At 36.6% G+C, this 24,453-nt stretch overlaps 8 protein-coding genes across 10 annotated transcripts; 5 read left to right on the top strand and 3 right to left on the bottom strand.

Moving 5' to 3' along the window:
- Positions 1-464: 464 nt before the first annotated feature.
- Positions 465-3,054, bottom strand: LOC108840005 (probable receptor-like protein kinase At5g18500). Its single transcript, XM_018612819.2, has 6 exons — positions 2,755-3,054; positions 1,878-2,448; positions 1,557-1,784; positions 1,179-1,479; positions 889-1,101; positions 465-809 (listed from the first exon to the last, which is right to left on the bottom strand). Exons 2-6 carry the CDS (start codon positions 2,432-2,434, stop codon positions 723-725), a joined length of 1,386 nt encoding a protein of 461 aa, XP_018468321.2. The 5' UTR covers positions 2,435-2,448; positions 2,755-3,054; the 3' UTR covers positions 465-722.
- Positions 3,055-4,101: 1,047 nt separating this feature from the next.
- Positions 4,102-5,830, top strand: LOC108809449 (PLASMODESMATA CALLOSE-BINDING PROTEIN 4). Its single transcript, XM_018581622.2, has 3 exons — positions 4,102-5,037; positions 5,132-5,258; positions 5,343-5,830. The coding sequence occupies exons 1-3, from the start codon at positions 4,473-4,475 to the stop codon at positions 5,551-5,553; spliced, it is 903 nt and encodes a 300-aa protein (XP_018437124.1). The 5' UTR covers positions 4,102-4,472; the 3' UTR covers positions 5,554-5,830.
- On the bottom strand, positions 5,646-7,700 carry LOC108809341 (nuclear envelope-associated protein 3). The gene is made up of 6 exons (XM_018581523.2): positions 7,420-7,700; positions 7,037-7,228; positions 6,805-6,912; positions 6,268-6,723; positions 6,089-6,190; positions 5,646-5,999 (listed from the first exon to the last, which is right to left on the bottom strand). The coding sequence occupies exons 2-6, from the start codon at positions 7,205-7,207 to the stop codon at positions 5,832-5,834; spliced, it is 1,005 nt and encodes a 334-aa protein (XP_018437025.1). The 5' UTR covers positions 7,208-7,228; positions 7,420-7,700; the 3' UTR covers positions 5,646-5,831.
- Positions 7,701-9,063: 1,363 nt separating this feature from the next.
- Positions 9,064-11,022, top strand: LOC108857297 (phenylacetaldehyde reductase). Of its 2 annotated transcripts, none has more exons than XM_018631270.2 (5): positions 9,064-9,301; positions 9,785-9,954; positions 10,039-10,230; positions 10,310-10,659; positions 10,739-10,983. In XM_018631270.2, exons 1-5 carry the CDS (start codon positions 9,184-9,186, stop codon positions 10,812-10,814), a joined length of 906 nt encoding a protein of 301 aa, XP_018486772.1. In that variant the 5' UTR covers positions 9,064-9,183; the 3' UTR covers positions 10,815-10,983. The 2 variants fall into 2 exon arrangements, with proteins under 2 accessions (XP_018486772.1, XP_018486766.1); XM_018631264.2 differs by having other exon boundaries at positions 9,066-9,301; positions 10,759-11,022.
- Positions 11,023-11,593: 571 nt separating this feature from the next.
- On the top strand, positions 11,594-13,186 carry LOC108813439 (phenylacetaldehyde reductase). The gene is made up of 5 exons (XM_018585999.2): positions 11,594-11,755; positions 11,963-12,132; positions 12,239-12,430; positions 12,504-12,853; positions 12,941-13,186. The coding sequence occupies exons 1-5, from the start codon at positions 11,638-11,640 to the stop codon at positions 13,077-13,079; spliced, it is 969 nt and encodes a 322-aa protein (XP_018441501.1). The 5' UTR covers positions 11,594-11,637; the 3' UTR covers positions 13,080-13,186.
- A 564-nt stretch (positions 13,187-13,750) lies between these two features.
- Positions 13,751-15,638, top strand: LOC108813430 (phenylacetaldehyde reductase). The gene is made up of 5 exons (XM_018585987.2): positions 13,751-13,922; positions 14,322-14,491; positions 14,588-14,779; positions 14,851-15,203; positions 15,313-15,638. The coding sequence occupies exons 1-5, from the start codon at positions 13,805-13,807 to the stop codon at positions 15,467-15,469; spliced, it is 990 nt and encodes a 329-aa protein (XP_018441489.1). The 5' UTR covers positions 13,751-13,804; the 3' UTR covers positions 15,470-15,638.
- Positions 15,639-15,647: 9 nt separating this feature from the next.
- Positions 15,648-16,843, bottom strand: LOC108813456 (uncharacterized). The gene is made up of 2 exons (XM_018586018.2): positions 16,001-16,843; positions 15,648-15,786 (listed from the first exon to the last, which is right to left on the bottom strand). The coding sequence occupies exon 1, from the start codon at positions 16,751-16,753 to the stop codon at positions 16,013-16,015; it is 741 nt and encodes a 246-aa protein (XP_018441520.1). The 5' UTR covers positions 16,754-16,843; the 3' UTR covers positions 15,648-15,786; positions 16,001-16,012.
- Positions 16,844-19,587: 2,744 nt separating this feature from the next.
- LOC130508993 (transcription factor PIF3-like) lies at positions 19,588-22,623 on the top strand. 2 transcript variants are annotated; one of them, XM_057004506.1, is made up of 7 exons: positions 19,588-19,931; positions 20,302-20,384; positions 20,479-21,301; positions 21,384-21,491; positions 21,569-21,634; positions 21,947-22,012; positions 22,081-22,623. In XM_057004506.1, the coding sequence occupies exons 1-7, from the start codon at positions 19,854-19,856 to the stop codon at positions 22,468-22,470; spliced, it is 1,614 nt and encodes a 537-aa protein (XP_056860486.1). In that variant the 5' UTR covers positions 19,588-19,853; the 3' UTR covers positions 22,471-22,623. The 2 variants fall into 2 exon arrangements, with proteins under 2 accessions (XP_056860486.1, XP_056860490.1); XM_057004510.1 differs by having other exon boundaries at positions 19,588-19,956.
- The last annotated feature ends 1,830 nt before the right edge of the window (positions 22,624-24,453 follow it).

Genomic DNA, 24,453 nt, shown 5'->3' with positions numbered 1-24,453 from the left:
TGCCATGATGCGATCAAACTAATCTCTAAGGTGAAAGAAAAGGAGATCATTGTAAGAGATGCAAAGAGAGTACATCACTTCAAGAACGGGGAGTGTTCATGCAAAGCTATTGGTGATATTCTATAAAAGGCTAAGCAGGATGGTCACTCACTTAGATTGTTGAGCCATTGATGAGAGTTCTCTTTTTGTTATGATTATTTTTATTTACTGAGCTTGTTATCAACTCCCCTTTTTAGCATTTTCTTGTCTTTCTTAATAAGAGCTGAATTTTTTTTCTTTTAATTACATAGTTACTACCATTCTCTGTTTGTTTGTATTGAAGAGCACTTCTTCTCGCATCTACTACAAAGAAAGATCAAGTTTAAACAAAGGTTAGTCTCAGATTCCTCTTTCTGAAATGTACAAATAAGATTTCAAAGTAAATAGTATGCTTAGATTTTTGTGTGGTAGAGAAACATTCGCTATACACACCAAACTATTAATACTGATATGTAAGTCTCGATACAAATCCAGTCCCATATACAAACATGTTGAGTATATGTGTTACATATCACACGTATCTAAATATATCCCTCTCTACTTACCATCTGTTCATTCAAAATGCAAACCCGGAAGAAATAAAACAAGTAGAATCCCAAAAAAAAAAACAAGAACAAGAAAATGCAAAAGCAACAACTTCCAATGAACAGAGAACAAGTCACACCAGCAAAGATCTCTGGTTATTATAGTCTCTTGCTCTGTGATCTTGAAGCCGGTGTGCTTCTATCGGTATCCGAGTTTTCCTCTTGCGCTCTACGCCCTCTCCGATCCTGTTAAGTTAAACTCTTGCTTATGTATGTAATATACATATTCTGCATTCATTGAAAAGGTTTATAAAGCAACACTAACCTCTCTTGGTATGGGATATTCCTCACACTCAAGCATACGAACAACTTGGCTCATTTTAGGTCTCTTTTCAGAGTCAGGATCAATGCATCTTAGTGCTGTAAGAAGAACACGTTTCAGTGCTCTTGTCGCTGGCTTAACCGCTATGTTTGGATCAATGACTTCTTCCAGTCTCTTAGTTCCTACCATCATCTTCAACCACTCAACTAGATTCACCTGGAAAAAAGAATGTATTATGAGTCTCAATACACATCACATTATCAAATACATTCATCTCTCAATAGTCTATCTACCTCACTAGCAGGACGTGCATAGTCCACAGGATCTCTTCCGGTTATTGCTTCTAAGATCAAGACACCAAAGCTGTACACATCACTCTTCTCGTTCAGAAGTCCTGTGTTCGCATATTCCGGAGCAACATACCCAAATGTTCCCATCACTCGAGTGGTCACATGGCTTTTCCCATCTCCAAGCAGCTTGGCAAGGCCAAAATCAGAAACCTTTGCGTTGAATCTATCATCGAGCAATATGTTGCTGGACTTGATGTCTCTGTGTACTACTTTTGGCTCGATTGCCTCGTGTAGATACGCAAGTCTGCACAGTGGATAAAACCATTACTCTAAGCAGAACGTATATGAAATTGCTTAAAAAATAATGAATGTTATGCTTACGCCTTGGATGTGCAGGTGAGAACTTTCATTCTTGCCTCCCAAGTTAAGTATCCATGCTGTCTCATTGCTCCATGAAGCCATTCTTCTAGGTTCCCATTGTTCATGTACTCATAAACCAGTATCCTGTGTGTGCCTTCAATGCAGTATCCAAGAAGACGTACCAAGTTCTTGTGACGCACATGACCGATAGCATCAACCTCTACTCTAAACTCTTTCTCAGCTTGTCCCCTACAAGAAAAATCAGCAACAAGCAAAAATTCAGAATATTTCACAAATCAAATAGATAGAACTTTTTCTTTGAAATCATATATTATAACTCACAAATGGTTCAAGATCTTTTTCACGGCTACATGTGTTCCATTGGTCAACTCTCCTCTGTATACAACACCATAGCCTCCTTCACCAATCACATTTTCTTGTGAGAAATTGTTTGTTGCTACCTCAAGATCTCTCAGAGTAAACCAATGACCCCAACCAAGGTGTGACTCAGGCAAACCGGAGAGAGGTGATGGTGTAGCCATCTCATACAATGATGATGAAGACATGTTTGCAACACACATAGAGCCGCCTTCTTCCCCTGAGCCAGATGGGCTGCTACTTACACCGTTCTTTCTCTTCTTCTCCATATCCAAACTGAGCAAGAAGCTGTCAGGTTCATTGATGTTTCTCTTTTGAGGGTCAAAGTTTGAGACATGCTCAATTCTGATTTCTTTGATCTCTTTGGATATAGGAGGGGTTTGGATGATGGGAAGGCTTAAGGTTTTGGATATTCTTGGTTTCTTTTTCCATATGAGACAAAAAGAAAGAACAGAGAGTATGGCTATGATGAACAAGGCAATGGAGATAACTGTTGCTTGCCAGATCTTTAGTCCAGACATTGTTACTTCCTAATCTGCTTGATTCAAGATCATCAAAGTTAAAAAGAGAGTAAACTTGATACAATGGTACCAGAGAAATAAATTGTAGAAAGGAACTACATGAAAAATGATGTCTCCAAGTTGATCTAGTGGTCCCATATTAAACATCAAGGACCACTAAGGAGCTTAATAACCCACCAAGACAAGAATATAACAAAATGCAGCAATCATTACATATATCATTATCCAGTTAGAAGATGCATAAGACAAGCAGTGATGGTAGAAATACAGAGAACAACAGAGACAAAGCAAGAACCAAGGGAGATGGGAATATATATTACCTCTAAGAATGAAACCTTGATCAGAGAAACTCTTCAAAGAAAAAGGACAAGAACTTTTAGATGAAAACTGGAGAAACAGATTTTTTTTTCTGTAGAGAATAATGTTGAACTTCTTATGTGAAGAAGAAGAAGAAAACAACAAGAAAGATGAAAGTTTTAAAATAAACAAAAGAAAAAAAAGAAGAAGAACTTTAAAACGTGAGCTGTGAAATCTGGTGGAAGAAGAAGAGATGGAGTTATCAAGTGGTAGGTGATAAAATTTCAGTCTCTCTTAATTTTTTTCCTTTTTTAATTTAGGTGGTGGGAAAAAAAGAAGCTTGCATTGCAAACTACATCACATGAAACACCGTCTGCATATACTGTCTATTATATTATGCATTTCCGTGAGGAGGATGACGTTGTAACTACCCAAAATAACTGTCATTTGCATTACACAAGAAGGATGAAAAGTTTAATGTATAGCAGAAACTGTGACTTTAAATAAATTTATATCGGTAGAGAGAAGTAGTAGTCTTCTAGAATAGCTTTGAGTTGTTTGAAGCAAATTACGAAAGAGGTTGCTTAATCTTTGTTCATCGTCGTCTCCTTGAAAGAGAAAGTCCAACAAATTCGGAAAGGTTCCATTTGAATTGTAATATTTATTTCCAAATGCAGATCCCTTGCACAATTTTGATTAAACCGATAAATAATCATTTATTTGGGTTGTTTATATCCCCGGTTTAAAAACAAAATTAGAAGTTCAATTTGGACCATAATAGGCATACCAGTATTGGGCTTTAAATTAGACCCTGAGCCCAATTTATAATTTTAGTCCAAGCTTTAGATCGAATTTCTCCCACCTTCCCGGGCCAGAAGCTTTAATTCAAGGGATGTATTATCTGTACCAGTCTTGATTTTTTTTTCTCTGCAAATGAATTCAAGAACTAACGTTAACTCTTTTGTTTTCTTTTTGTATGTGACAATAGCTTAGTGGTAGCTTTACTGTTGAACCCATGTATTCTTTTAAGACGATAGTATCAAGATCCACCCATTCCACATGGGTTGTCCCTACTTGCATGAATACATCTTCTTATCTCAAGAACAAGTTGGACACACACTAAAACATTGTGTAATGAGCAAAGAACCATTTTCAAACGTGTAGAGTATAGCTTTTAAAATTAGGAAAATTAATTAATTCATTAAACAAACAGCTAACATAGCTGCTTTTTTCAATCACTTTCCGCTTTGTAGGTTTCTTTAAATCTTTTGTGGGTTTTGCTGAGCTAAGCAAAAGATCAGCCTTTGTATTATTTAATCTCATGATCTTAATCTGCAGCACCACTCTCTTCCTTTTTCTCCTTTTTGGCTAAGAGAAAAAAGATATATAAATACCAATTTGCAGCTTCTTTCTTTTTGCATATGCTTATGTCTGAAACGGATCTGACAAATATGGTTTTTTTCTTTTGATAACATAAGGCAAAAAAACTTATATCTTTGCACACATATATAAAGATGAGATTAGGCACATGCCAAATCATAAAAGACTTCATAGCAAAGCAAAAATCTTTTCTCTTTTATTTCTTCTTACATAGTCACTTTTGCATGTAAAATACAGTCAGCTTCTTCCCCAAATTTTCTCAAGAGAATCTCAAAGCTTTTGTGCTCCTTTCTTAGTCACATCTTCACACCATTATGTACTTATAAACACAAGAAAAATTTAAAGCTAATCTCAAGCTCTAATGGCGAAACAGAGTTACTTCTTCTTGTTTCTTTCTCTCGTCTCACTCTGTTCCTCAACAACTACAACTCATGATGTCTTTGACTCACCAACGGTCTTCCCAACAAACCCTACAACTACACCACCGGTTACTACATTTCCTCCTGTGACAATAACACCAACAAACCCTACCACAACCCTTACCCCTCCGGTCACAACAGTCCCTGCTACACTCACACCACCTGTGACCAACCCAGTGACTCAGTATCCTCCAACACAACCCTCAGGGACGGTTCCGGTTCCCGTCATTCCACCGCCTTTTACCTCAAACTCTCCTTCGGTTTCAGGTCAAACCTGGTGCGTGGCAAAGCCCGGAGCCTCTCAAACCTCACTCCAACTGGCTCTTGACTATGCATGCGGTTTAGGTGGAGCTGATTGCTCTCAGATACAGCAAGGAGGCAACTGTTATTCGCCTATCAGTCTCCAGAACCATGCCTCGTTTGCCTTCAACAACTATTACCAGAAGAATCCATCTCCACAAAGCTGTGATTTTGGCGGTGCAGCCTCCGTTGTAAACACCAACCCAAGTGAGTGAGAGACAAAAAAAAAAAACAGAGGATAGATACTCTGTTTCTTGTTTTTCCAACCATATGTCTGAACAAATTTTTTGTTTCAAAACAGGCACTGGTTCTTGCGTTTACCAGACAGGCTCATCAACGTCAACAACGCCAACTCCATCAACACAAACAGTGAACCAGCCTCCTGTCACATCAACACCAATAATACCAACAGGAGGTGGGATAATCGGGTAAGATAAAGACATTCTTTCTACCACTCTTGTTCTTGTCTCAATGCCAAACTGAAAATGTATCTCTTATTTATAATATTCAAGGGTTGGAACTCCACCAGCAGTTTTTAACCCAGCGAATCCTTTACCAAACACTATGAACAATCCACTAACAGGAGGTCCTCCGGTGGTTTACGGGTTTGATGGTTCGCCTAGTGGGAACAATCCAACATTATCAGAGTCTGCCTACTTGCAGCTTCACTATGGTCACACTGTGGTGGTGACAATGATTCTTCACGCAGTGCTATTTCATTAGAAAGTAGAAATATATAGGAGTTGAATTAGTTTTATGAGATAGTGTTCAACAAGCTTAAGCTCTTAGAGTATCTTACGAAGAAGCTAGGGATGTAAGACATTATAAATTTGTTTGATTCAACGCTCATGTTTCGGTTTTGTACAGAAAACTTCCGTTTGTTTCCTTCTAAGCATCTCTCATTAGGAACAAAGAGGTGTGAACTTAATCCTTCATACAATGTAGGATAGATACTGTCTATCTACTTTGATACATAATCTAAGATGAATTCTTTCGATAATTTAACGCCTAGAAAAGGCAACTAAAATCAGCATCGACATGGAGACAACAACCTTGAAACCTGATTTGTCCCAGAAGTTTTGGTTGCTAAAAGGATCAGCTTCATGCTGCTTTTTCGCAGCCAGTTGCTTCTTGAGTTCTTGTATCGCCACGTCGTTTCGCTCTCCTATCTACACAATCCGTAGAAAAACAACTCAATTGGTACTGTAATCATATAAATTACAATGCTAAAAGTCAAAAAGCAAAGTGAAGTTTTTACCTTATGAAGTTTTCGAGTTTGGATGCGTGTTTCGCCAAGGCAAAACTCTAGCTTCAGCACCTTCTTTTTAAGCTCTTGGTTAATTCTCCTTTGATTCTCCACCTGCTCCATGAATAAAACGCATGCATTAAAGAAGCCATAGAAACAAGAGAAGCTAAAAGCAGCATGTGTTTCGTTACCTGATCTTCCAACTCCTGTGTCTTAAACCTCCAGTGAGCAGATATAATCTTTAGTTCATCTCTCAGTCTTGCTATCTCGTCATCTTTAACCCTCAAAAGTTTGTCGATTCTTTCAAAATTCTTTGGAGAATCTTCATCTAGCTCCGAATTCTCCTTTGTATTGACCTCTGATGCAAGTGCAACACGCATAATGTCACCTTCAACTTTCGAAACATCATCTCTTAGCTGCTTCTGTGAAGATTCTCTAGCTTTCAGCTCCTTTTGTAGATTCTCTAGCTGCTCACCGAGTCGAGTTACTTGGTCCTCTTGCTCTTTTAATGAACCAGTCCTCTCGTGCAAATGTTTGGAGAGCAGTATGCACTGAGACTGAGCTGATTCAGCTGACAAAGCACTTGCCTCTGCAGTTGCATGTGTTGCTGCAAGCTGTGACTTGATATCACCTAGTTCCTTCACATACTACACAGATAAAAAAAGATAAATTGATAAGTTAACAAATACAGAACCAAGCAAAGTAGAGAAAAAAGACAAATCAAGAACCTTCTCAGTAGCAACATCCGAGGCACGGATCTGCTCAACTTTCTTGTTTAATTCCTTAGAAAGTTCGAGCATTTCATCTTCCATCCTCTTAACTCTTGTTTCTGCTTCCTGCATCATGTATAAAAGCACACCACAATATATTAAAAACTCACCAAAAGTCTCAACTTTGAAACCAAAAAAAATCTTTTTAAGAGAAAGTGACTCTAATATAAACGAGCTTTGCTTTGCTTGCCTGCCTCGAGATGGCTTCTTGTGAACAGAAACGCTCCTGTTCAGCGAGACGAGTCCTTGCTTGTTTCAAGTCAGCAGCCAAAGACACAACATTTCTCCTGAAACTCTGCTTCTTCTCACTCAGATCCTTCAACAGAGGATCCTCTTCTCTTAAGCTAACTGAATTTGCCATTTGAATGAAGATCACTTGAGCCTGTACATAATAAGGAAGAAAATCTCGAATAAAAATACGAAAAATGCCAAATCTCGGATGATAATTAAGAATGTGGATTCAAAAATCTGTCCGCAAGAATTAAATCCTTCTAACATTCAATTTAAAAGCTCTAAGCTAGATAGATAAAGACAAAGACTTTTGAAGTATACAGCCAAAAAAAAAGAGGTGACCTTTATTCAAAATTTGAACTGCTTTTTTTTTGGAATCTTCAAACCCTAAAAATCCAAACTTTCACGTGACCCACACCAGTCTCCATCGCCGTCAGTGCTCAACAGCTCCCCGGAGTGTGTGTAATCTCATCTAACGATTGAAAAGTTTAGGTTATTTTGGTTTTATAGGAAGAAGAACCGAAGAATCAATTTTGCAGATTCTCTCAAGTTTGTGATTTCTCTAGAGGAGGAAAGAAGACAGAGAAAACGAGCCTGGATGCGGTCTGTATTCATTTAGGTTCGGATTAGAGGTGTAGTAAAAAAGCTTTGCTTCGGTGTAACCGGAGCCTGGTGCTTCGGTTTTTGTGTCATTTAAAGCAAACGACTCCTAAGCATCAGGCGGGCACGGTTTCAGTTGCTACTTGCTAGGGTTTGACTGAAGCGCGGCAACATCTATTTGTATTTTTATCATTCAAAATAATTAAATTATTTCATAACTGTTGTTTATCAATCTATTGTTTGTTTATCATTCAAATACGGAGGCTAATATTAAATTTTAGACACTAATATGGGAATTGGAACTATTTATAAACTGTCAAATTTCCAACGAGCTAGTCTTAGATGGAATGGCAAACAATAGGTGTGTGGAAAAAGTGAAGAGTTTTTAGAATTGAGTTCACTCCTATTGAAGAAAACCCCAGGGACACTATTGATATCCTCAAAGGGCAACTGTCTTCTTACATAACTTATCATATCTACATTTTGTTGAAATTTACAATATTTTTTTTGGAAATAAGAAGTTTCTTTTGAAATCACAATTGGACACATTTTCATAGATCTGTTTGGTACATTTAAAAGGCAAAAACAACAAACTGTTTAATAGAAAAAGACTATCGAGTCTATACTCTCAACTTTATTTTCTCTGAAATAGAAAGTTAAAAAAAGCTAACCAGAAAAGGTTACGGAGAAAAACCCAGATTTAAATAATTCTCGTAACATAATTTTGGAGTGTAACATCCATTAGATATCGAATTCAATTTTTCAGATTGATACCTTATAAACCGACAATGGCATAATTACTAGATTAGAGTGGAATCTCAAAGATCATATTGAATCTGAATCTTTCAATAAAAGTTTCTTGACCTTACAGATAGAAAGATTGTTTTGGGCAACATCATATATGGAGACATGCACATCCTCTGGATCTGATTTGAGACAGATTGGTCATATTCAGTGGATATAATTACGAATTCGACAAAAAAAAAAAGAATTCCGAATATTTTTGTCTGATTAGAACTTGGTTTAAATAAGTATTGGCAGTCGACAAAAAAAATCTTCAAAAGAAATAATATGATTTATAGGCTTTTGAAGCTGCATCAACCATCTATGAGTTTATAGCCTAATTGGGGATCAAATTATTTCACATGCCAATTTACTATAGTCTAGTAAGAATTAATTTATACACTTGTAAAAACTCAATACTTTAATTATACTGCCGAACATATTGTATAAACTGAAACCATAAAACGTGTCAAAATATGTAACCAATTCGGACAGTCCATGCCCATCCACACGGTAAACAGTCCAAAAGATGTACACAAGTGGCTTATGTCACTCTGCAACCACTCATTCACTTATACCTCCACGTAATACGTATTTGACCAAAATTACAAAACCCATCGGTGACAGCATTTTCTTCTCTTCATCTAAAACAATTTTTTTTTCTTCTTTTGGTAAAACGTTAAATCATCTAAAACAATTTACTATCAAATAGAGAGAAGAGAGATGAACGGCGGAGAAAAGGTGGTCTGCGTTACTGGAGCTTCCGGTTACGTAGCGTCTTGGATTGTTAAGCTATTGCTCCTCCGTGGATACACCGTCAGGGCTACCGTTCTAAACCCAAGTTTGTTTCCTCCTCTCTCATCCAAGACACGAGACTTCAAGTGTTAGGGATGATAAAAATTAGTTCAACTCAAACAGATGGAGACTCTAATGCATGTTTTCTTTTTGTAAAAAAAAATAATTATGAAGCTAATTATTAGGGTCGGCCGATGGATTTTCCTTGGTTTTGTCTCATTTCGGTATATGATCAAAGGTTTGAAAAGATAGTGCATCATCTAAGACACTACAATACATATCCAATTATAATTCATAAAGTTCAAAATGAAATTTCTTTGATTGGCTACATCCATTTTATTTTATTTTACTATAATAGAAGCATTCATTTAGTTTTTTCTTTAGTTCTTCTACCTCTTTTGAGTAAATTATTTTTTTGAGTAAATTATTAAACATGGGATTTTCTAATTTTCTCCAAGGCACATCGATCAGTTGTAAGACTTGTAGAGTTGCATTTTGACGACATTATATGTTGATTTTTTTTCATTAGCGGACCCGGCGGAAACAGAACATCTTCTTGCACTTGAGGGTTCAGAAGAAAGACTAAAACTGTTCAAAGCAGATCTTTTGGACGACTGTTCCTTCGAGCAAGCTATCGAAGGCTGTGACGCTGTCTTTCATACGGCTTCTCCGGTTCAGTTCATCGTCACGGATCCTCAGGTTTGTTATAGAACTTGCAAATTTTACTACTAATTTACAGAGCTGTTTTGAAGTCCTAAAACAAATTTATTAAAATGTTATCAGACTGAGCTAATAGTTCCAGCCGTAAAGGGTACTACTAACGTCCTTAACACATGCAAGAAAACTTCCTCCGTCAAAAGAGTCATTGTAACATCGTCCACTGCTGCGGTTCTTGTTCGTCAACCCCCTTTGGAGCCAAACGATGTGGTGGACGAGACTTTCTTCTCTGATCCAAGTGTTTGCATGGAAAGAAAGGTCCTTTCGATTTTTCTTTCTTTTGTGACATATCAATTTTGAGAATTAGATTAATTAAACGTTTCTCGTTCCTCTTCAGTTATGGTATCCACTCTCCAAAACATTGGCAGAGAATGTAGCATGGCAATTTGCTAAAGAGAACGGAATGGACATGGTCGTGGTAAATCCAGAATTTATAATCGGCCCACTTTTGCAACCAACCCTTAACTTTTCGGTAGAGATCATTGTGGATATGGTAAAGGGTAAGAACCCTTTCAACTGTAGATACTACAGGTTCGTGGACGTGAGAGATGTTGCTTTGGCTCATGTCAAAGCGTTGGAGACTCCTTCTGCCAATGGTAGATACATTATCAGCGGCCCGAGTGTGACGATAAGCCACATTAAAGAGACTATGCGTGAATTATTTCCAGATTTGTGTATTGATGATACGTGAGTTCTCTCTTTTCATCTCCTCCTTATTAATCATCATACCATAAACTTTATCAAGGGGATTACCAAGAAACAAAAGATTTTTTGACTTTGTTTTAGGAATGGAGAAGGTCTCATGGATGGGATCAATTGCACAATATGTGTGGATAAAGTGAAGAATTTGGGAGTTGAGTTCACTCCTCTGAGATCAAGCCTTAGAGATACTATCATTAGCCTCAAAGAAAAATGTCTCCTATGAGAATATGATCACGTATATGTATTACAACTTCTGTATTAGTATTATTGGATGTATTTAAGTCGTGGACGTGAGAATGTTACCCCTCAGCCTCTCATGTCAAAGCACTCATGATACATGCAGCCAAATGTAGATTGTGACGGCAGATGACATTTGGGAAATTTTGAACGAGTTCTTCAATAAGTTCTGAGTCTTGCTCATCTAGATTTTAAATCCTAATAGACCATAAATACTTTCAGAAAAATAGACCATAAATACTGTTGAAGATTTTTCATTCATCTGTGAAGTTTGTAAAGAATAAGAAACCTAATTGTGGGTTAAATTATTTCCAAATCCAATTTACTATACTAGTAAGAAGAATTTGGTCACATATTTAGATAACTTAATATTATAATTCTTTTGCCAAATATATTAGAAGTTTGTAATCATAAACGTGTCAAATATGTAACCAATTCAGATTCTTTTTTTTAACCAATTCAGATTCAAACTCCTGTTATTTTTCAAAAAGGAATTCAAAATTTTCTTCTTAGCACACTTAAGTCTTTAAGATTATGAAACGGGCGAAAGCAATGTCGAATTCATTACATCCACACGTTAAAACAGTCCAAAGATGCACGACCACTCACTAATTTTTTTTTTTGGAACACTCACGACCAGTCACTTTATCTCCTAATATAATACGTATTTGACCAACATTACAAAACATATTAATGAACTTCTCTCTTCTCTTCATCTAAAAGACGATGAACGGGGGAGGAAAAGTGGTCTGCGTCACCGGAGCTTCTGGTTACATAGCTTCTTGGATTGTTAAGCTTTTGCTGCTCCGTGGCTACACCGTCAGGGCTACCGTTCGAAACCCAAGTTTGTTCCGTCCTTTTCTCTTTCCGTTATCTGAATATATCATCTTTTTACAATGAATAGAAAGATACTCTCTAGCTAAAGATACTCCCAAAATCGAGCATACTTGATTTGATTTCCACCTTTAAGTACGTAAATTTTTTTTTTTTTCAGTTGTAAGACTTTAGAGTTGCATTTTGACGACATATATATGTTATATTTTTTCATTAGCGGACTCAGCAAAAACAGAACATCTTCTTGCACTTGAGGGTGCAAAAGAAAGACTTAAACTGTTCAAAGCAGATCTTTTGGAAGAATGTTCCTTTGAGCAAGCTATCGAAGGTTGTGATGCCGTCTTCCATACAGCTTCTCCGGTTAAGTTCATCGTCACGGATCCTCAGGTTTGTCGAGGAAATTGCAAATTTTACTATTGATTCATTTAACAGAACTTTTGCTAGCGTTTTAAAGTTCTAAAGCATATATATCAATATGTTTGCTTTTAATCAGACTGAGCTGATAGATCCAGCCGTAAATGGTACTATTAACGTCCTTAACACATGCAAGAAAACTTCCTCAGTCAAAAGAGTCATTCTAACGTCGTCCACGGTTGCGGTTCTTATTCGTCAACCACCTTTGGGGCCAAACGACGTGGTGGACGAAACCTTCTTCTCTGATCCAAGTTATTGCTTGGAAACAAAGGTCCTTTGGATATTGCTGTGACATCATTTTTTAGATTTTGGAATATCTCTTACACATTTCGTTTCTTCTTCAGTTCTGGTATCCACTCTCAAAGACTTTGGCTGAGAATGCAGCGTGGCAATTTGCCAAAGACAATGGCATGGACTTGATCGCGATAGTTCCAGGACTTATAATCGGGCCACTTTTGCAACCAACCCTTAATTATTCGGTAGAGAAAATTGTAGATATTATAAATGGTAAGAACCCTTTCCACTCTATAAACTACAGGTTCGTGGACGTGAGAGATGTTGCCTTGGCTCATGTCAAAGCGTTGGAGACTCCTTCGGCCAATGGCAGATACATAATGGATGGCCCAAGTATAACGATATACGACATCAAAGAGACTATGCGTAAATTATTTCCAGATTTGTGTATTGCCGATACGTGAGTTACCTATCCTTTTCATTTACTAATTAATCATCATCATACAAAGTCTACCTAAAAACATAACGTCATTTGACATTGTTATAGGATAGAAGAAGTTGAGATAAAAGAATATATTTACAAAGTGGATGTGGAGAAAGTGAAGAGCTTGGGAGTTGAGTTCACTCCTCCCGAATCAAGCCTTAGAGACACTATCATTAGCCTCAAGGAAAAATGTCTCTTATGAGAAGATGATCATGCTCATTATATATGTATTTACAACTTTTATTTTATTATGATGTATATAAGTTGTGGCCAACTCTTATAAAACAGAAATTTCGATCATAACAACAATGTGCTCGTGGACGGTGGACGTGAGCGATGCTGCCTTTCTTATGTCAAAGCACTCATGGTACGTGCAACCAGTGGTTACTGGCTAGATTGTGACGACAAATGACACTTGAGGATATTTTTACGAATTCTTCATTAAGTTGAGTCTTACTCATCTATATTTCAAATCCTAATAGACCATAACTATTTTTGAAGATGTTTCATCCATCTACAAAGTTTATGAAGAATAAGTAGCCTAATCGTAAATCGTGGATTAAATTCTTTTTAAATGACAATTTACTATACTAGTAACTTAGTAAGAAGAATTTGGTCACATATTTAGATAATTTAATATTTTAATTATTTTGCAAAACATATTAAAAATTGTAATCATAAACGTGTCAAATATGTAACCAATTCAGATTCAAACTCCTGTCATCTATTAAAAAGGAAATTTTAATTTTAATCAACTTCTTAGCATTTAAAATTATGAAACGGACGAAAGCAATGTAGAATTCATTACATCCACACGTAGAACAGTCCAAAAGATGCACGACCAGTTACTTTATCTCCTAACATATACGTATTTGACCAACATTACAAAACTTACTACTGAACTCTCTTCTCTTCATCTAAAAGACGATGAACGGCGGAGGTAAGGTGGTCTGCGTCACCGGAGCTTCCGGTTACATAGCTTCTTGGATTGTTAAGCTTTTGCTCCTCCGTGGCTACACCGTCAGGGCTACCGTTCGAAACCCAAGTTTGTTCCCTCTTTTTCTCTTTTCCTTTATCTGCATATATTATCTTTTTACAATGAATAGAAAGATACTCTCTAATGAAAGGAAAACACTAAAATTCATATCCAATTAAATCATAATGTTCAAATTGATTTTTCTTTGATTACCAACATCTATTTTATTTTATTTTTATTTTTACTTTTGTCTTATATATGTTGTGTTTTGTTGAATGATGACTTTTTCAGTTTTTTTCCCAAAAATCGAGTATATATTTTATTTAATTTTTCTTTACTTCTTCCCTTTTAATTGTTTCCACTCTTTTACTTAAATTACCAAATGCATAATTTCTAATTTCTCCAGTCAGTTGTAAGACCTGTAGAGTTGCATTTTGAGGACATTTGATGTTATTTTTTTTTCATTAGCGGACACGGCGAAAACAGAACATCTTCTTGCACTAGAGGGTGCAAAAGAAAGACTTGAACTGTTCAAAGCAGATCTTCTGGAAGAGTGTTCCTTCGAGCAAGCAATCGAAGGTTGTGACGCTGTCTTTCATACGGCTGCTCCGGTCAAGTACATCGTCACGGATCCTCAGGTTTGCCGTGGAATTTGTAAATTTTTACAATTAATTAGCATAACCGTTTCTAACGTTTGTCTAAAGCAAATTTATCAATATGTTTTTATTTATCAGACTGAGCTAATAGATCCAATCGTGAAGGGTACTATCAACGTCCTTAACGCATGCAAGAAAACTCCCTCCGTCAAAAGAGTCATTGTAACATCGTCCACTGCTGCGGTTCTTGTTCGTCAACCCCCTTTGGAGCCAAACGACGTGGTGGACGAGTCTTTCTTCTCTGATCCAAGTGTCTGCACCGAATTTAAGGTCCTTTAAATTTTTTTTTTGATATATCAATTTTCGATTATCTCTTACACATTTTCCTTTTCTTCCTTCAGTTATGGTATCCACTCTCCAAAACTCTGGCAGAGAATGCAGCTTGGCAATTTACCAAAGACCATGGAATGGACATGGTCGTGATAATTCCAGGATTTGTAATCGGGCCACTTTTGCAACCAACACTTAATTTTTCGGCTGGATTCATTGTGGATATGATAAATGGTAAGAACCCTTTCAACTTCATAAACTACAGGTTCGTGGACGTGAGAGATGTTGCCTTGGCTCATGTCAAAGCGTTGGAGACTCCTTCGGCCAATGGCAGATACCTCATTGATGGGCCAACAAGTATGACGATAAACGACATTCAAAAGACTATGCGTGCACTATTTCCAGATTTGTGTATTGCTGATACGTGAGTTTTCTCTTTCCTTTTTTCATCCTTGCTAATCAGACATCATATAAAGTCCACAAACTTAATCAAGATTGAATTAAAAGCGTAAGATCATTTGACTTTGTTTTAGGATTAATGGAGAAAGTGTGATGAAAGATATCATGAAGAAAGAAATCATTTACGAAGTGTGTGTGGAGAAAGTGAAAAATCTGGGAGTTGAGTTCACTCCTCTCGAGTCAAGCCTTAGAGACACTATCATTAGCCTCAAAGAAAAATGTCTCTTATGAGAATACGAATCATGTTTCATATATGTATTTACACAACTTATATATTTTACTGGATGTATTTAAACCGCAGAGATGTTGCCTCTACAAAACACTCATGGTACATTCATTCAGCCAATGGTAAGGTTGTGACAACAAATGAAATTGACAATATTTTTAGCGATTTCTTCTATGAGTTAGAGTCTTCCTCGTCTAGATTTCTAATCTTAATAGACCATAAAATTAGAATATACTTCTCTGATCTTGTTCTAAAGCGAGTTCATACTGCTACAGAAGCCCGCCCTTAGGGAAAATCCAATGAAAGCCTCAAAGACAAACCTCTAAAAAGTGACAAAGATACAGAAAGAGGAAGCAATTAGTATTAGAAATCTAACACTTCACACAGTTCCACAGACTCCTACACATAGCAAACGAATCAAAAAGAAACCGGAAAACAAGGAGATCGCTTACACAATCTACACTAATATGCCAAGCTTAAACCTTTTTTTCACTATTAAGACAAAAAGATGTTTCAAGTTTATTCACTGATAATACCATTCAAAACCATCACTTCTCTTGCTTAACTTGCATTACAGACGGACTCTGTTTCTTCACTTGGGTGGTGGCGGTGGCGGTGGCAGAGCTCTCAATCTGTTTCAAACCACCATTCGAAGCAGGACTCTGTTTCGGCTTCTGATCTCTATTCCCGGAGACATCCACCGAAGGCTTCGAAACGGCGGCCGACTTAGCCTTCTCCTCGAGCTTAAGCACGTCCTCGAGCGCCTCCCTCGCTCTCTTCTTCGCCACGGCGGCGTCTTTCCCTTTCCTCTCAGCCTCGCTTCTGTAGAAAGTAACAGCCTTGTTCATCGACGACGCTGCGATCTTCGCCGCGCACAGAAACGCCTCCGAGAGGGACTTGTCCATGGACCGAGCGCCGTTTTCGTCGACGACGGGGCGAAAGAAGGAGAAGTTTTCGGGGTCGCGGCAGGGAGGGCAGCGGTAAGGAGGGGACTTGGCGTCTCCCGCGCAGTGGATGTGAGTGTTGGAGTTGCAGTCGGAGCAGGAGACGCGGCGGGACTGGTGCGGAGGGGAGGAATCGTAGAAGGCGAAGCAGGTGGGGCAAAACGACGCCGGGTGGTTGCGGAGGAGGCAGTGCGTGCAGTAGAAGCGGAGGATGCCGCGGAGACGCGCCGAGTGTATGACCCAGGAGTCTTGGCTTTTGCAAGCGACGCACGTCCCCGGGGGAGTCGACGACGCCGTGTGAGGGGAGTCCGAAGTCGACGTCGCGGTCGATGACGGGAGATTCATTGGTGTGTCTCTCTCTCTCTGTGTCTGCGGTTTGGGAAAATTAGGGTTTACTCAATCGAGAGGAAGACAAGAGCGTAACGATGGAGAAGAAAAGTAAAATAAATTGGTTTATTTACCAAATGCGTCCTAAATGGGCTTTATTGGGCCGTGTATTTATTTATCTTTTGGGCTTAAATAGTCGGATGAGAGGGAGGAGGATGCAGATGTGTGGAGCAGCTACTGAAATGGGCCGATGATCACACCATTGAAATACATTTTAACTCTTCTTCACTACATTTAACTTTGCATTATTACAATTGTCAAAATTCAACGCGACTCTCTAAATACACATGAATACGATTCAACAACCACGCTTCGAAATTTCTTTTAGGTCTACTATCAAATCTTCTGAATTTGTCTGGTATCATCCTTATTCCTTATGTGATATTACGGGATTCAGTTTTGGAACCAACCTATTACATTTAGATTTGTACTTTTGTAATATCAACAAGATTAAGATTGAAGAAGGTACAGTAACAATCTTACACTGTCGGCGGTAGAGATGTTAATTAGTGTTGGTTTGGGTTTTGTTATCTCATACATTAAACTCACAAACAAAATTAACTTGGTTTGGTTTGTAGTTGGGAATGTGATTGATTAGTTTTTGGACAGTCCAAGGAAGTGGGGACATATTTGATAAAGACAGCAAGAAATGCGTGTCAACGTGTTCAAGTTCATTGCATTTTGCATAAGATATTATGTGTATACATACACTGTACATATTCTTTCTCAAATATTGTGTTCTGGCCAGCATTTTGCATCAAAGGAAACGCATATTATATGTTTTTATAGTTGTTGCTTGATTGTCATAGCATATGTCACGATCATACGAGTCACATATCTCGTTCCCTCAGTAGTCACCACATGTCTCGAGTCATCTATAACCAATATTCACTCACCATCACCATCGCCGTGAATAACTTTTTGGATTACGATCATCACTAGTCTCCTCCAATACATTTGTTAATGTGTTGACGTAAATTGTCGTTTTTGATATGTAGATATATGCTTAACACGTAACTGACAATTTAAGTTGGAGAAGGGCCAATCACAAAAAAAAACAAAAAATGTTATTTTTCTATGCGATGGTGAGAAAAGATTTTTGCGTATCTTTATTTTGCTTAATAGTAAAGAGATATGAAATCATGTTGGTCTACTCCACGGTCACGGTGGATTATGCATCTTGGGGGGACAGGGTGTTGTCATTATTTTGAGCACTGGCCTAACATTTTGCCTTGATGGGTTGTTTTTGGGTTTATGTGGTTTTTTTATTATGTATTTTCTCAGTTGTTATTTTTACATAAGATGGGGGTAAACTACCGAGTTGACATCAACAATCAATGGTCCATGCAAAACCGAGTAGCTACTAAAATTATACATATGTCAAATTTGCATGAGTGATCGACTGATAGTTTTATTTCATACTAGTCAATTGACTGCTAGCTAGAAAAGGAATTGATCAACTTTTTTTTCTTTGAACAAAGAATTGATAAAATGATAATTAAACCAGATAATTCTAGCATTCATAAACAAAATATGTATTTTACATATAAGAAGGAATAAATAAATTTTAAGATAAAATATATACGATAAGAGTTTTGAGTTAGTATGAGTGAGTGTATAACACATACGATGACTAAACAAAATCTGAATTGTTATTAATTAGCAAATGATTGGTTTCATTAGTTTAGATTTAGAAACTAGTTGACAAAAGAAGTACATGTCACTCACTGTATATAAATACAACTAGCTGAGTGAGTCCCCAAACTCAAGGATGATTAGGATAGTAAAGACTTGAGGGAAATACTAATAGTAATGATTAGAAAGATCTTATATTATTATTAAGGGTTGCTGATCAACCCCACTTGGTGAGATGCTTATTTTGGTAGTGTTCCTTTATGATAACACATCACGCGACTTTAGTGTATCACCAGGCCCATGCAACTTTAAGATAAGGATAACATTTTCTACTATACTATTATACTTCATACTTACTACGTATATATTTGACTAAAGAATTTGTAGACATACCATGAATTAGTAATAATGCATATGACTGTGCCATGTAACAGAGACAGGCGATGTGCACAGAGAAGTCGGCAAGAGTCAATTTGACTCAATAATAACGATGCACAACTCTCTTCTCTAGGTCCCTTTCTCTTTTATTTTCTATTTATAAATCTATTTTTCTTTGCTAAAAAAGACTTTTTTTTCTATTCCAGCTTAATACAACATTTTGATTAAGCACATGAAAATAGACTAATTTTGAAAAAAGATTACTCTAGCACTTAAATCAATATTTACAAACCAATCGATACTTGGTTACTAGGTTTGATTGGTCACTTTATACTACTATAGTTTAAAAAAACATTTCACTACTATAGTTAAAAAAAACATTTCACTACTATAGTGCAAACTACATCATTTTTTTAGAAGAAAAGTACATCATTTTAGTGGCTATCAATCAGAAAACAACCTACAGATTGTTATGAAAAACGTTATCTTCAACTTTTTATCCATTTTTTTTTATTTCTGTATAACCAAAATTGAATTCTGGATAGCGGAATTCCTTTACCATTAAAACACGTATATTTTTTATTCGATAGATTAATTTCATGAAATATTACATATTTTCATTTCGGCCGTAAGAAGTACAATTTAACTTAAAACTGAATTTGAACAAAAAAAAAAACTTAAAACTGAATTTTCCTGTTGTAATAATATCCAAAAATAAATAAAAATGTTAGTCAGGAGAAAAAAATAGAGAGTATAAAGAGTAGTGGTAATGATTCGAGCGGACGCTAAAAGTTGAGTGTTCGAGGAAAGCGTCTCAGAGACTGTGAACATCAAATCCTCTGTTACAGTGCGTGAGACTATTTGGCCCCATCTTCTCTCCATCTCCGTCTTGTGCGTCGATTTGTCTCCTTCTCTTCTTCTACTCTCTCTCTCTCTCTCTCTCTCTCTCTCAGCCAACTTTCTCCAGATCACTACTCCCCCTCTCTGCCGTCTTCTTCTCCTCTGTTCTCTCCATTCACACTGCATTTGGATTGATGTCTCTTTAATGCTTCGAGGATCTCACTTTATATCTTCCCCACCGACTTCGATTCCTTCAGTTTCCAGTACCCCTCTGTTTTCTCAGGTCAGCGACGATAGGTTTCAGACAGGTCTCTGTTATGTTTTTGATTGTTTTGTTTCTGGGTTTTTGTGTGTGTTCCTGTTAAGGATGAGGGAACACGACGAAATATTTGATTTTGTTTTCTTTCTTTCTCTTAAGCTGATTAATTATCTTCAAGTACTCTGTTTTTTAACAATTGGTTTGACTAATCATTAGCATTAATTTTATATGAATCTTTCTGCTATTTTTATATTTGCATATTGATCATGGACAGAGACATTAATATATTTTTCTAATTTTCTAATTAAAGTTTCCTAATTTGGGCATTGCAATTTGCAAGTGAAGAAACTCTGTTTCTTGTCTAAGATTGTTCAACCTTTTTTTAATTTTTCAGGATCAAGTCACCATGCCTCTGTTTGAGCTTTTCAGGCTCACCAATACAAAACTTGAATCTGCTCAAGACAATAACCCTTCACCGTGAGTTCTCATTCATTTGTCTCCCTTCGTGACTGTCTTGTTTCTAGTTTTCATCAATTTTCATGTTCTATTTTTTTGTGTGTCTTAAAAACAGACCTGTGGATGAAGTTGTTGAGCTGGTTTGGGAAAACGGTCAGATTTCAACTCAAAGCCAGTCAAGCAGATCGAGGAACATTCCACCACCACGACAAGAAAGCTCTTCGAGAGCTAGAGAGACCATAAACGGCTCAAAGACGACGATGGTGGAGGAGATCCCAATGTCAGTGCCCTCACTAATGACGGGTTTGAGTCAAGACGATGACTTGGTTCCGTGGCTGAATCCTCATCATCAATCCCTAGATGGATACTGCTCTGATTTCTTGCATGATGTTTCTCCTGTTGCTGTCGATGAGCAAGAGAGCGAAGATGCTTTCCCGTTGTTTCAGAGGAGAGACAATGGCAATGAGTCAGCTCCCCCTGCTGATTCTACTTCATTACAGTTCAACGGTTTCCAATCACATTCTCTGTATGGAAGCGGTAGAGCTAGAGATCCTCCTGTTAGCCAACCAGCAAAACCGGATCCATCAACTAGTAACAAGCCTGGTTTGATCAACTTCTCGCATTTCTTACGCACTGCAGCTTTGGCTAAGACCAATGACTCTCCTCCTGGCTCTAAAGAGAAGAGTCCTCAAAGCCCTCCGAATGTGTTTCAGACCAGAGTTCTTGGAGCTAAAGAGGTTCTCAACGAGTCTGTTATGCCTAATAAGGATAACCAAAAGGCTTGCCTAGTTTCGGAAGACTCAAATAGAAAAGACCAAGAGAGTGAAAAGGCAGTTGTATGTTCTTCTGTTGGCTCGGGTAATAGTCCATCTGAAAGTCCTTTAAAAAGAAAGCATCCTCCTGATGTTCAAGACATTGAATGTCATAGTCATAGTGAAGTAAGTTCTAAAATTCATTTTATCGTTTGATGCACATTTGAAATCTTGCTTATTTCTCTTGTTCAATATTGTTGATGAGCAGGATGTTGAAGGAGAATCAGGAGATGGAAAAAAAGAAGCAGCTCCATCTCGAACCGGCATGGGTTCAAAGAGAAGCCGCTCGGCTGAAGTACATAATCTGTCTGAAAGGGTGAGTTAATGAATGTCCTAAACTTACAAAAGTATTTGTTATGTTTGGTAACAGACTTACTGTCCTCAAATTTCCAGAGACGGCGTGATAGGATTAACGAGAAGATGCGTGCTCTTCAAGAACTCATACCAAACTGCAACAAGGTTGGCTCCTTCTTTCTTTTACTCATTCCATTTCGCAAAAATGTTATTTTTGTAATTGAAATATATTTGTATTAATTTAACAGTCAATTAAAAAAAGAAATATATTTGTATTCTTATTAAATATTAATTATATATATTTAACGAATAGTATTTAAGATAAATAAAATTATTTTAAAGATTAATAAATTTTATAATTAATATTAATTTTAATGTAAGTATTTGAAATGACGTTTTTTGAGAAACAGAGGAATTATATTGTTGCAACTATTTTTTCAAGCTTCACTAACTTGAAAATTACTTTGGTTGTAAAAGGTGGATAAAGCTTCGATGCTAGATGAAGCAATCGAGTATCTCAAGTCACTTCAACTTCAAGTACAGGTAACACTCTCACTACTCCCTAAAAACTGACTTAAAAAACAGAATACACTGCTAATAATCTTATTCAGTTCATGTCAATGGCGTCTGGTTACTACATGCCACCGGTTATGTTCCCACCGGGTATGGGGCATCATTACCAGGCAGCAGCAATGGCAATGGGTATGGGAATGCCTTATGCAATGGGCTTGCCAGATATCAACCGTGGCGGTCCCTCCGTTAACAACGCACCACAGTTCCAGTTCCCCGGGATGCAACAACCTGTGACCATGGCGCTTCCACGTGTCTCTGCTGGTGGTTTCTTTGGTTCTTCAACGGTGGAGATGAATAAGAGTGATGATGGTTCGACTAGAGATCTACCAGGTACTAACGATCAAACGACGACAAAGAGTAACAATGGCCTGAAACCAATTAAGAGAAAACAAGCGTCTCCTCCTGATCAGTTTTGTGGATCGTCGTAACGTAAACTAACTTCAGGACTGGTGCATTGATTATTATCAATATAGCATTCAAATACATAAAAATACATTTGTGTTCATTACCTAATAAAAACAGTGTTTTGGTGCTTCTGCTGTCGATAATTTGTTTTTATTAATTGTACTAGTGTTTTGGTGCTTCTGCTGTCGATAATTTGTTTTTATTAACATTGAAATTTTGATGCTGGTAATATTGTTTGTGAATTTCCCATGACTTTCTCATAATTCCAATAACATTAGTTTTGAATTACTATATACTAGATTTTGACCCGCGTTTTGGAAGCGCAGATTATTTTACGATGAAATTTTTTACTAATAATTTAACAAATATTTTGTTAATTTTTAAAGAGTGTGTATTTAAAATATTTTTGCATTTAAATCAGTGTTTTCAAATTCAACCCGATTGTGATTAAATCGGTTAATCCGGAGGTCTGACAATTCAATTTAGGTTTTTAAAATATTCATATTAAAAAAATTCACTAAAACCCGAGACTAACCGATTGAACTGATGGATGACCGATATGTAATCTAATTGGATTTAAATTGTAATAGTTTCATAATTTGTAATCTTATAATCCAAATTTTAAAGTTCATTATTTTGCAATTTATGAAATTATGACGTTTCTACAAAATTTTAAAGAGAAAACGATAGATATAAAATAACTAAGATTAATTATTGTATTGTTTGGAAACATTGATAGTAGTATAAAAAATATATTGTTTGGAAACATTGATAGTAATATAAAGAAATAAGTATATTGTTTAGAAACATAGATAGTAGTATAAAGAAAAGAACATTAGTGATTTAATGTAGGTTTAACTATAAAGTATAAATGTGTATTTAATTTAAAACTTACAAAATAAATGTTAGGTCCAACCGAATGTTTCTGTTTTAATAAGATAGATATATAATTTTATCAAAGAAAGTTAGTATGTTAAAATAACTTTTCCTAGGTTAATGTATGGACTTATATATGGTGAAAACAAGTGTGATGGGCTTGTCAGCCCATTTCGTTAGAGACCCTTATGGCGATTTTCTCTGGTTCACTTCACAATGAAGTTATATCTACTTCTCGTCGATGCTATTTTAGAGAATTTCATGTATAGCAAATATATAGATTCTCAGATACTTCTAGGGGTGGGCGTTCGGGTACCCGTTCGGGTTCGGATCGGGTATTTCGGATTTTCGGGTATTTCGGTATAGGAGTGTAATATCCATTCGGGTATTTCTTTACTTCGGGTCGGGTTCGGGTATTTTTAGTTCGGATTCGGGTATTTCGGGTCGGGTTTTCGGATATTTAGATTTTGAAAAAAAATATTAAATTTTTCATTTCTCAAGTTTTTTTTGTATTTAAAAAATATAAATTTCACTTAACTGACTTTTATTTTCTAATAACTGAATGATTAACAAATTTGAAGATAACATTTTTCAAATAAAAGATAATAAATTGATTATTATTTTTAGTCGACAAAAAAAAAATTGATTATTATTTTTAAATTTTGGATGTAACTTTTGTTAATGCATGAAATAAAAATCTTGACATACATTTTAAGTGAGTAAAAATTCACCTTTTTCCAATTATATGTAAATTATCTAATTTTGAAGTATGTGCATAATAAAAATAAATATTTTGAATAAAATTAAAGAAGTAAACTAGGAATATAGACCTAAATATATATATGTTCGGTTATCTTCGGATATTCATTCGGGTTCGGGTATTACCCGTTCGGGTTCGGATATCCAATCTCTCCTAATTCAATACCCGTTCGGGTATTTTGCTACTTCGGTTCGGTTTCGGTTCGGGTTTTTTCGGTCGGGTTCGGGTACGGGTTCGGGTATCGGGTAAAATGCCCACCCCTAGATACTTCTTTTGATATGTAAACGAATATATAGGAATTTTCTCACCTATGAGTCATGAGTGACGAGCCTATGACGACTTATCTTGAGTCTTTTCAAAAGCGTTGCAT

This window comes from Raphanus sativus, chromosome 1, assembly GCF_000801105.2.
Source record: "Raphanus sativus cultivar WK10039 chromosome 1, ASM80110v3, whole genome shotgun sequence".
Classification (NCBI taxonomy): Eukaryota; Viridiplantae; Streptophyta; class Magnoliopsida; order Brassicales; family Brassicaceae; genus Raphanus; species Raphanus sativus.
This window is presented reverse-complemented; position numbering and strand designations above follow the sequence as displayed.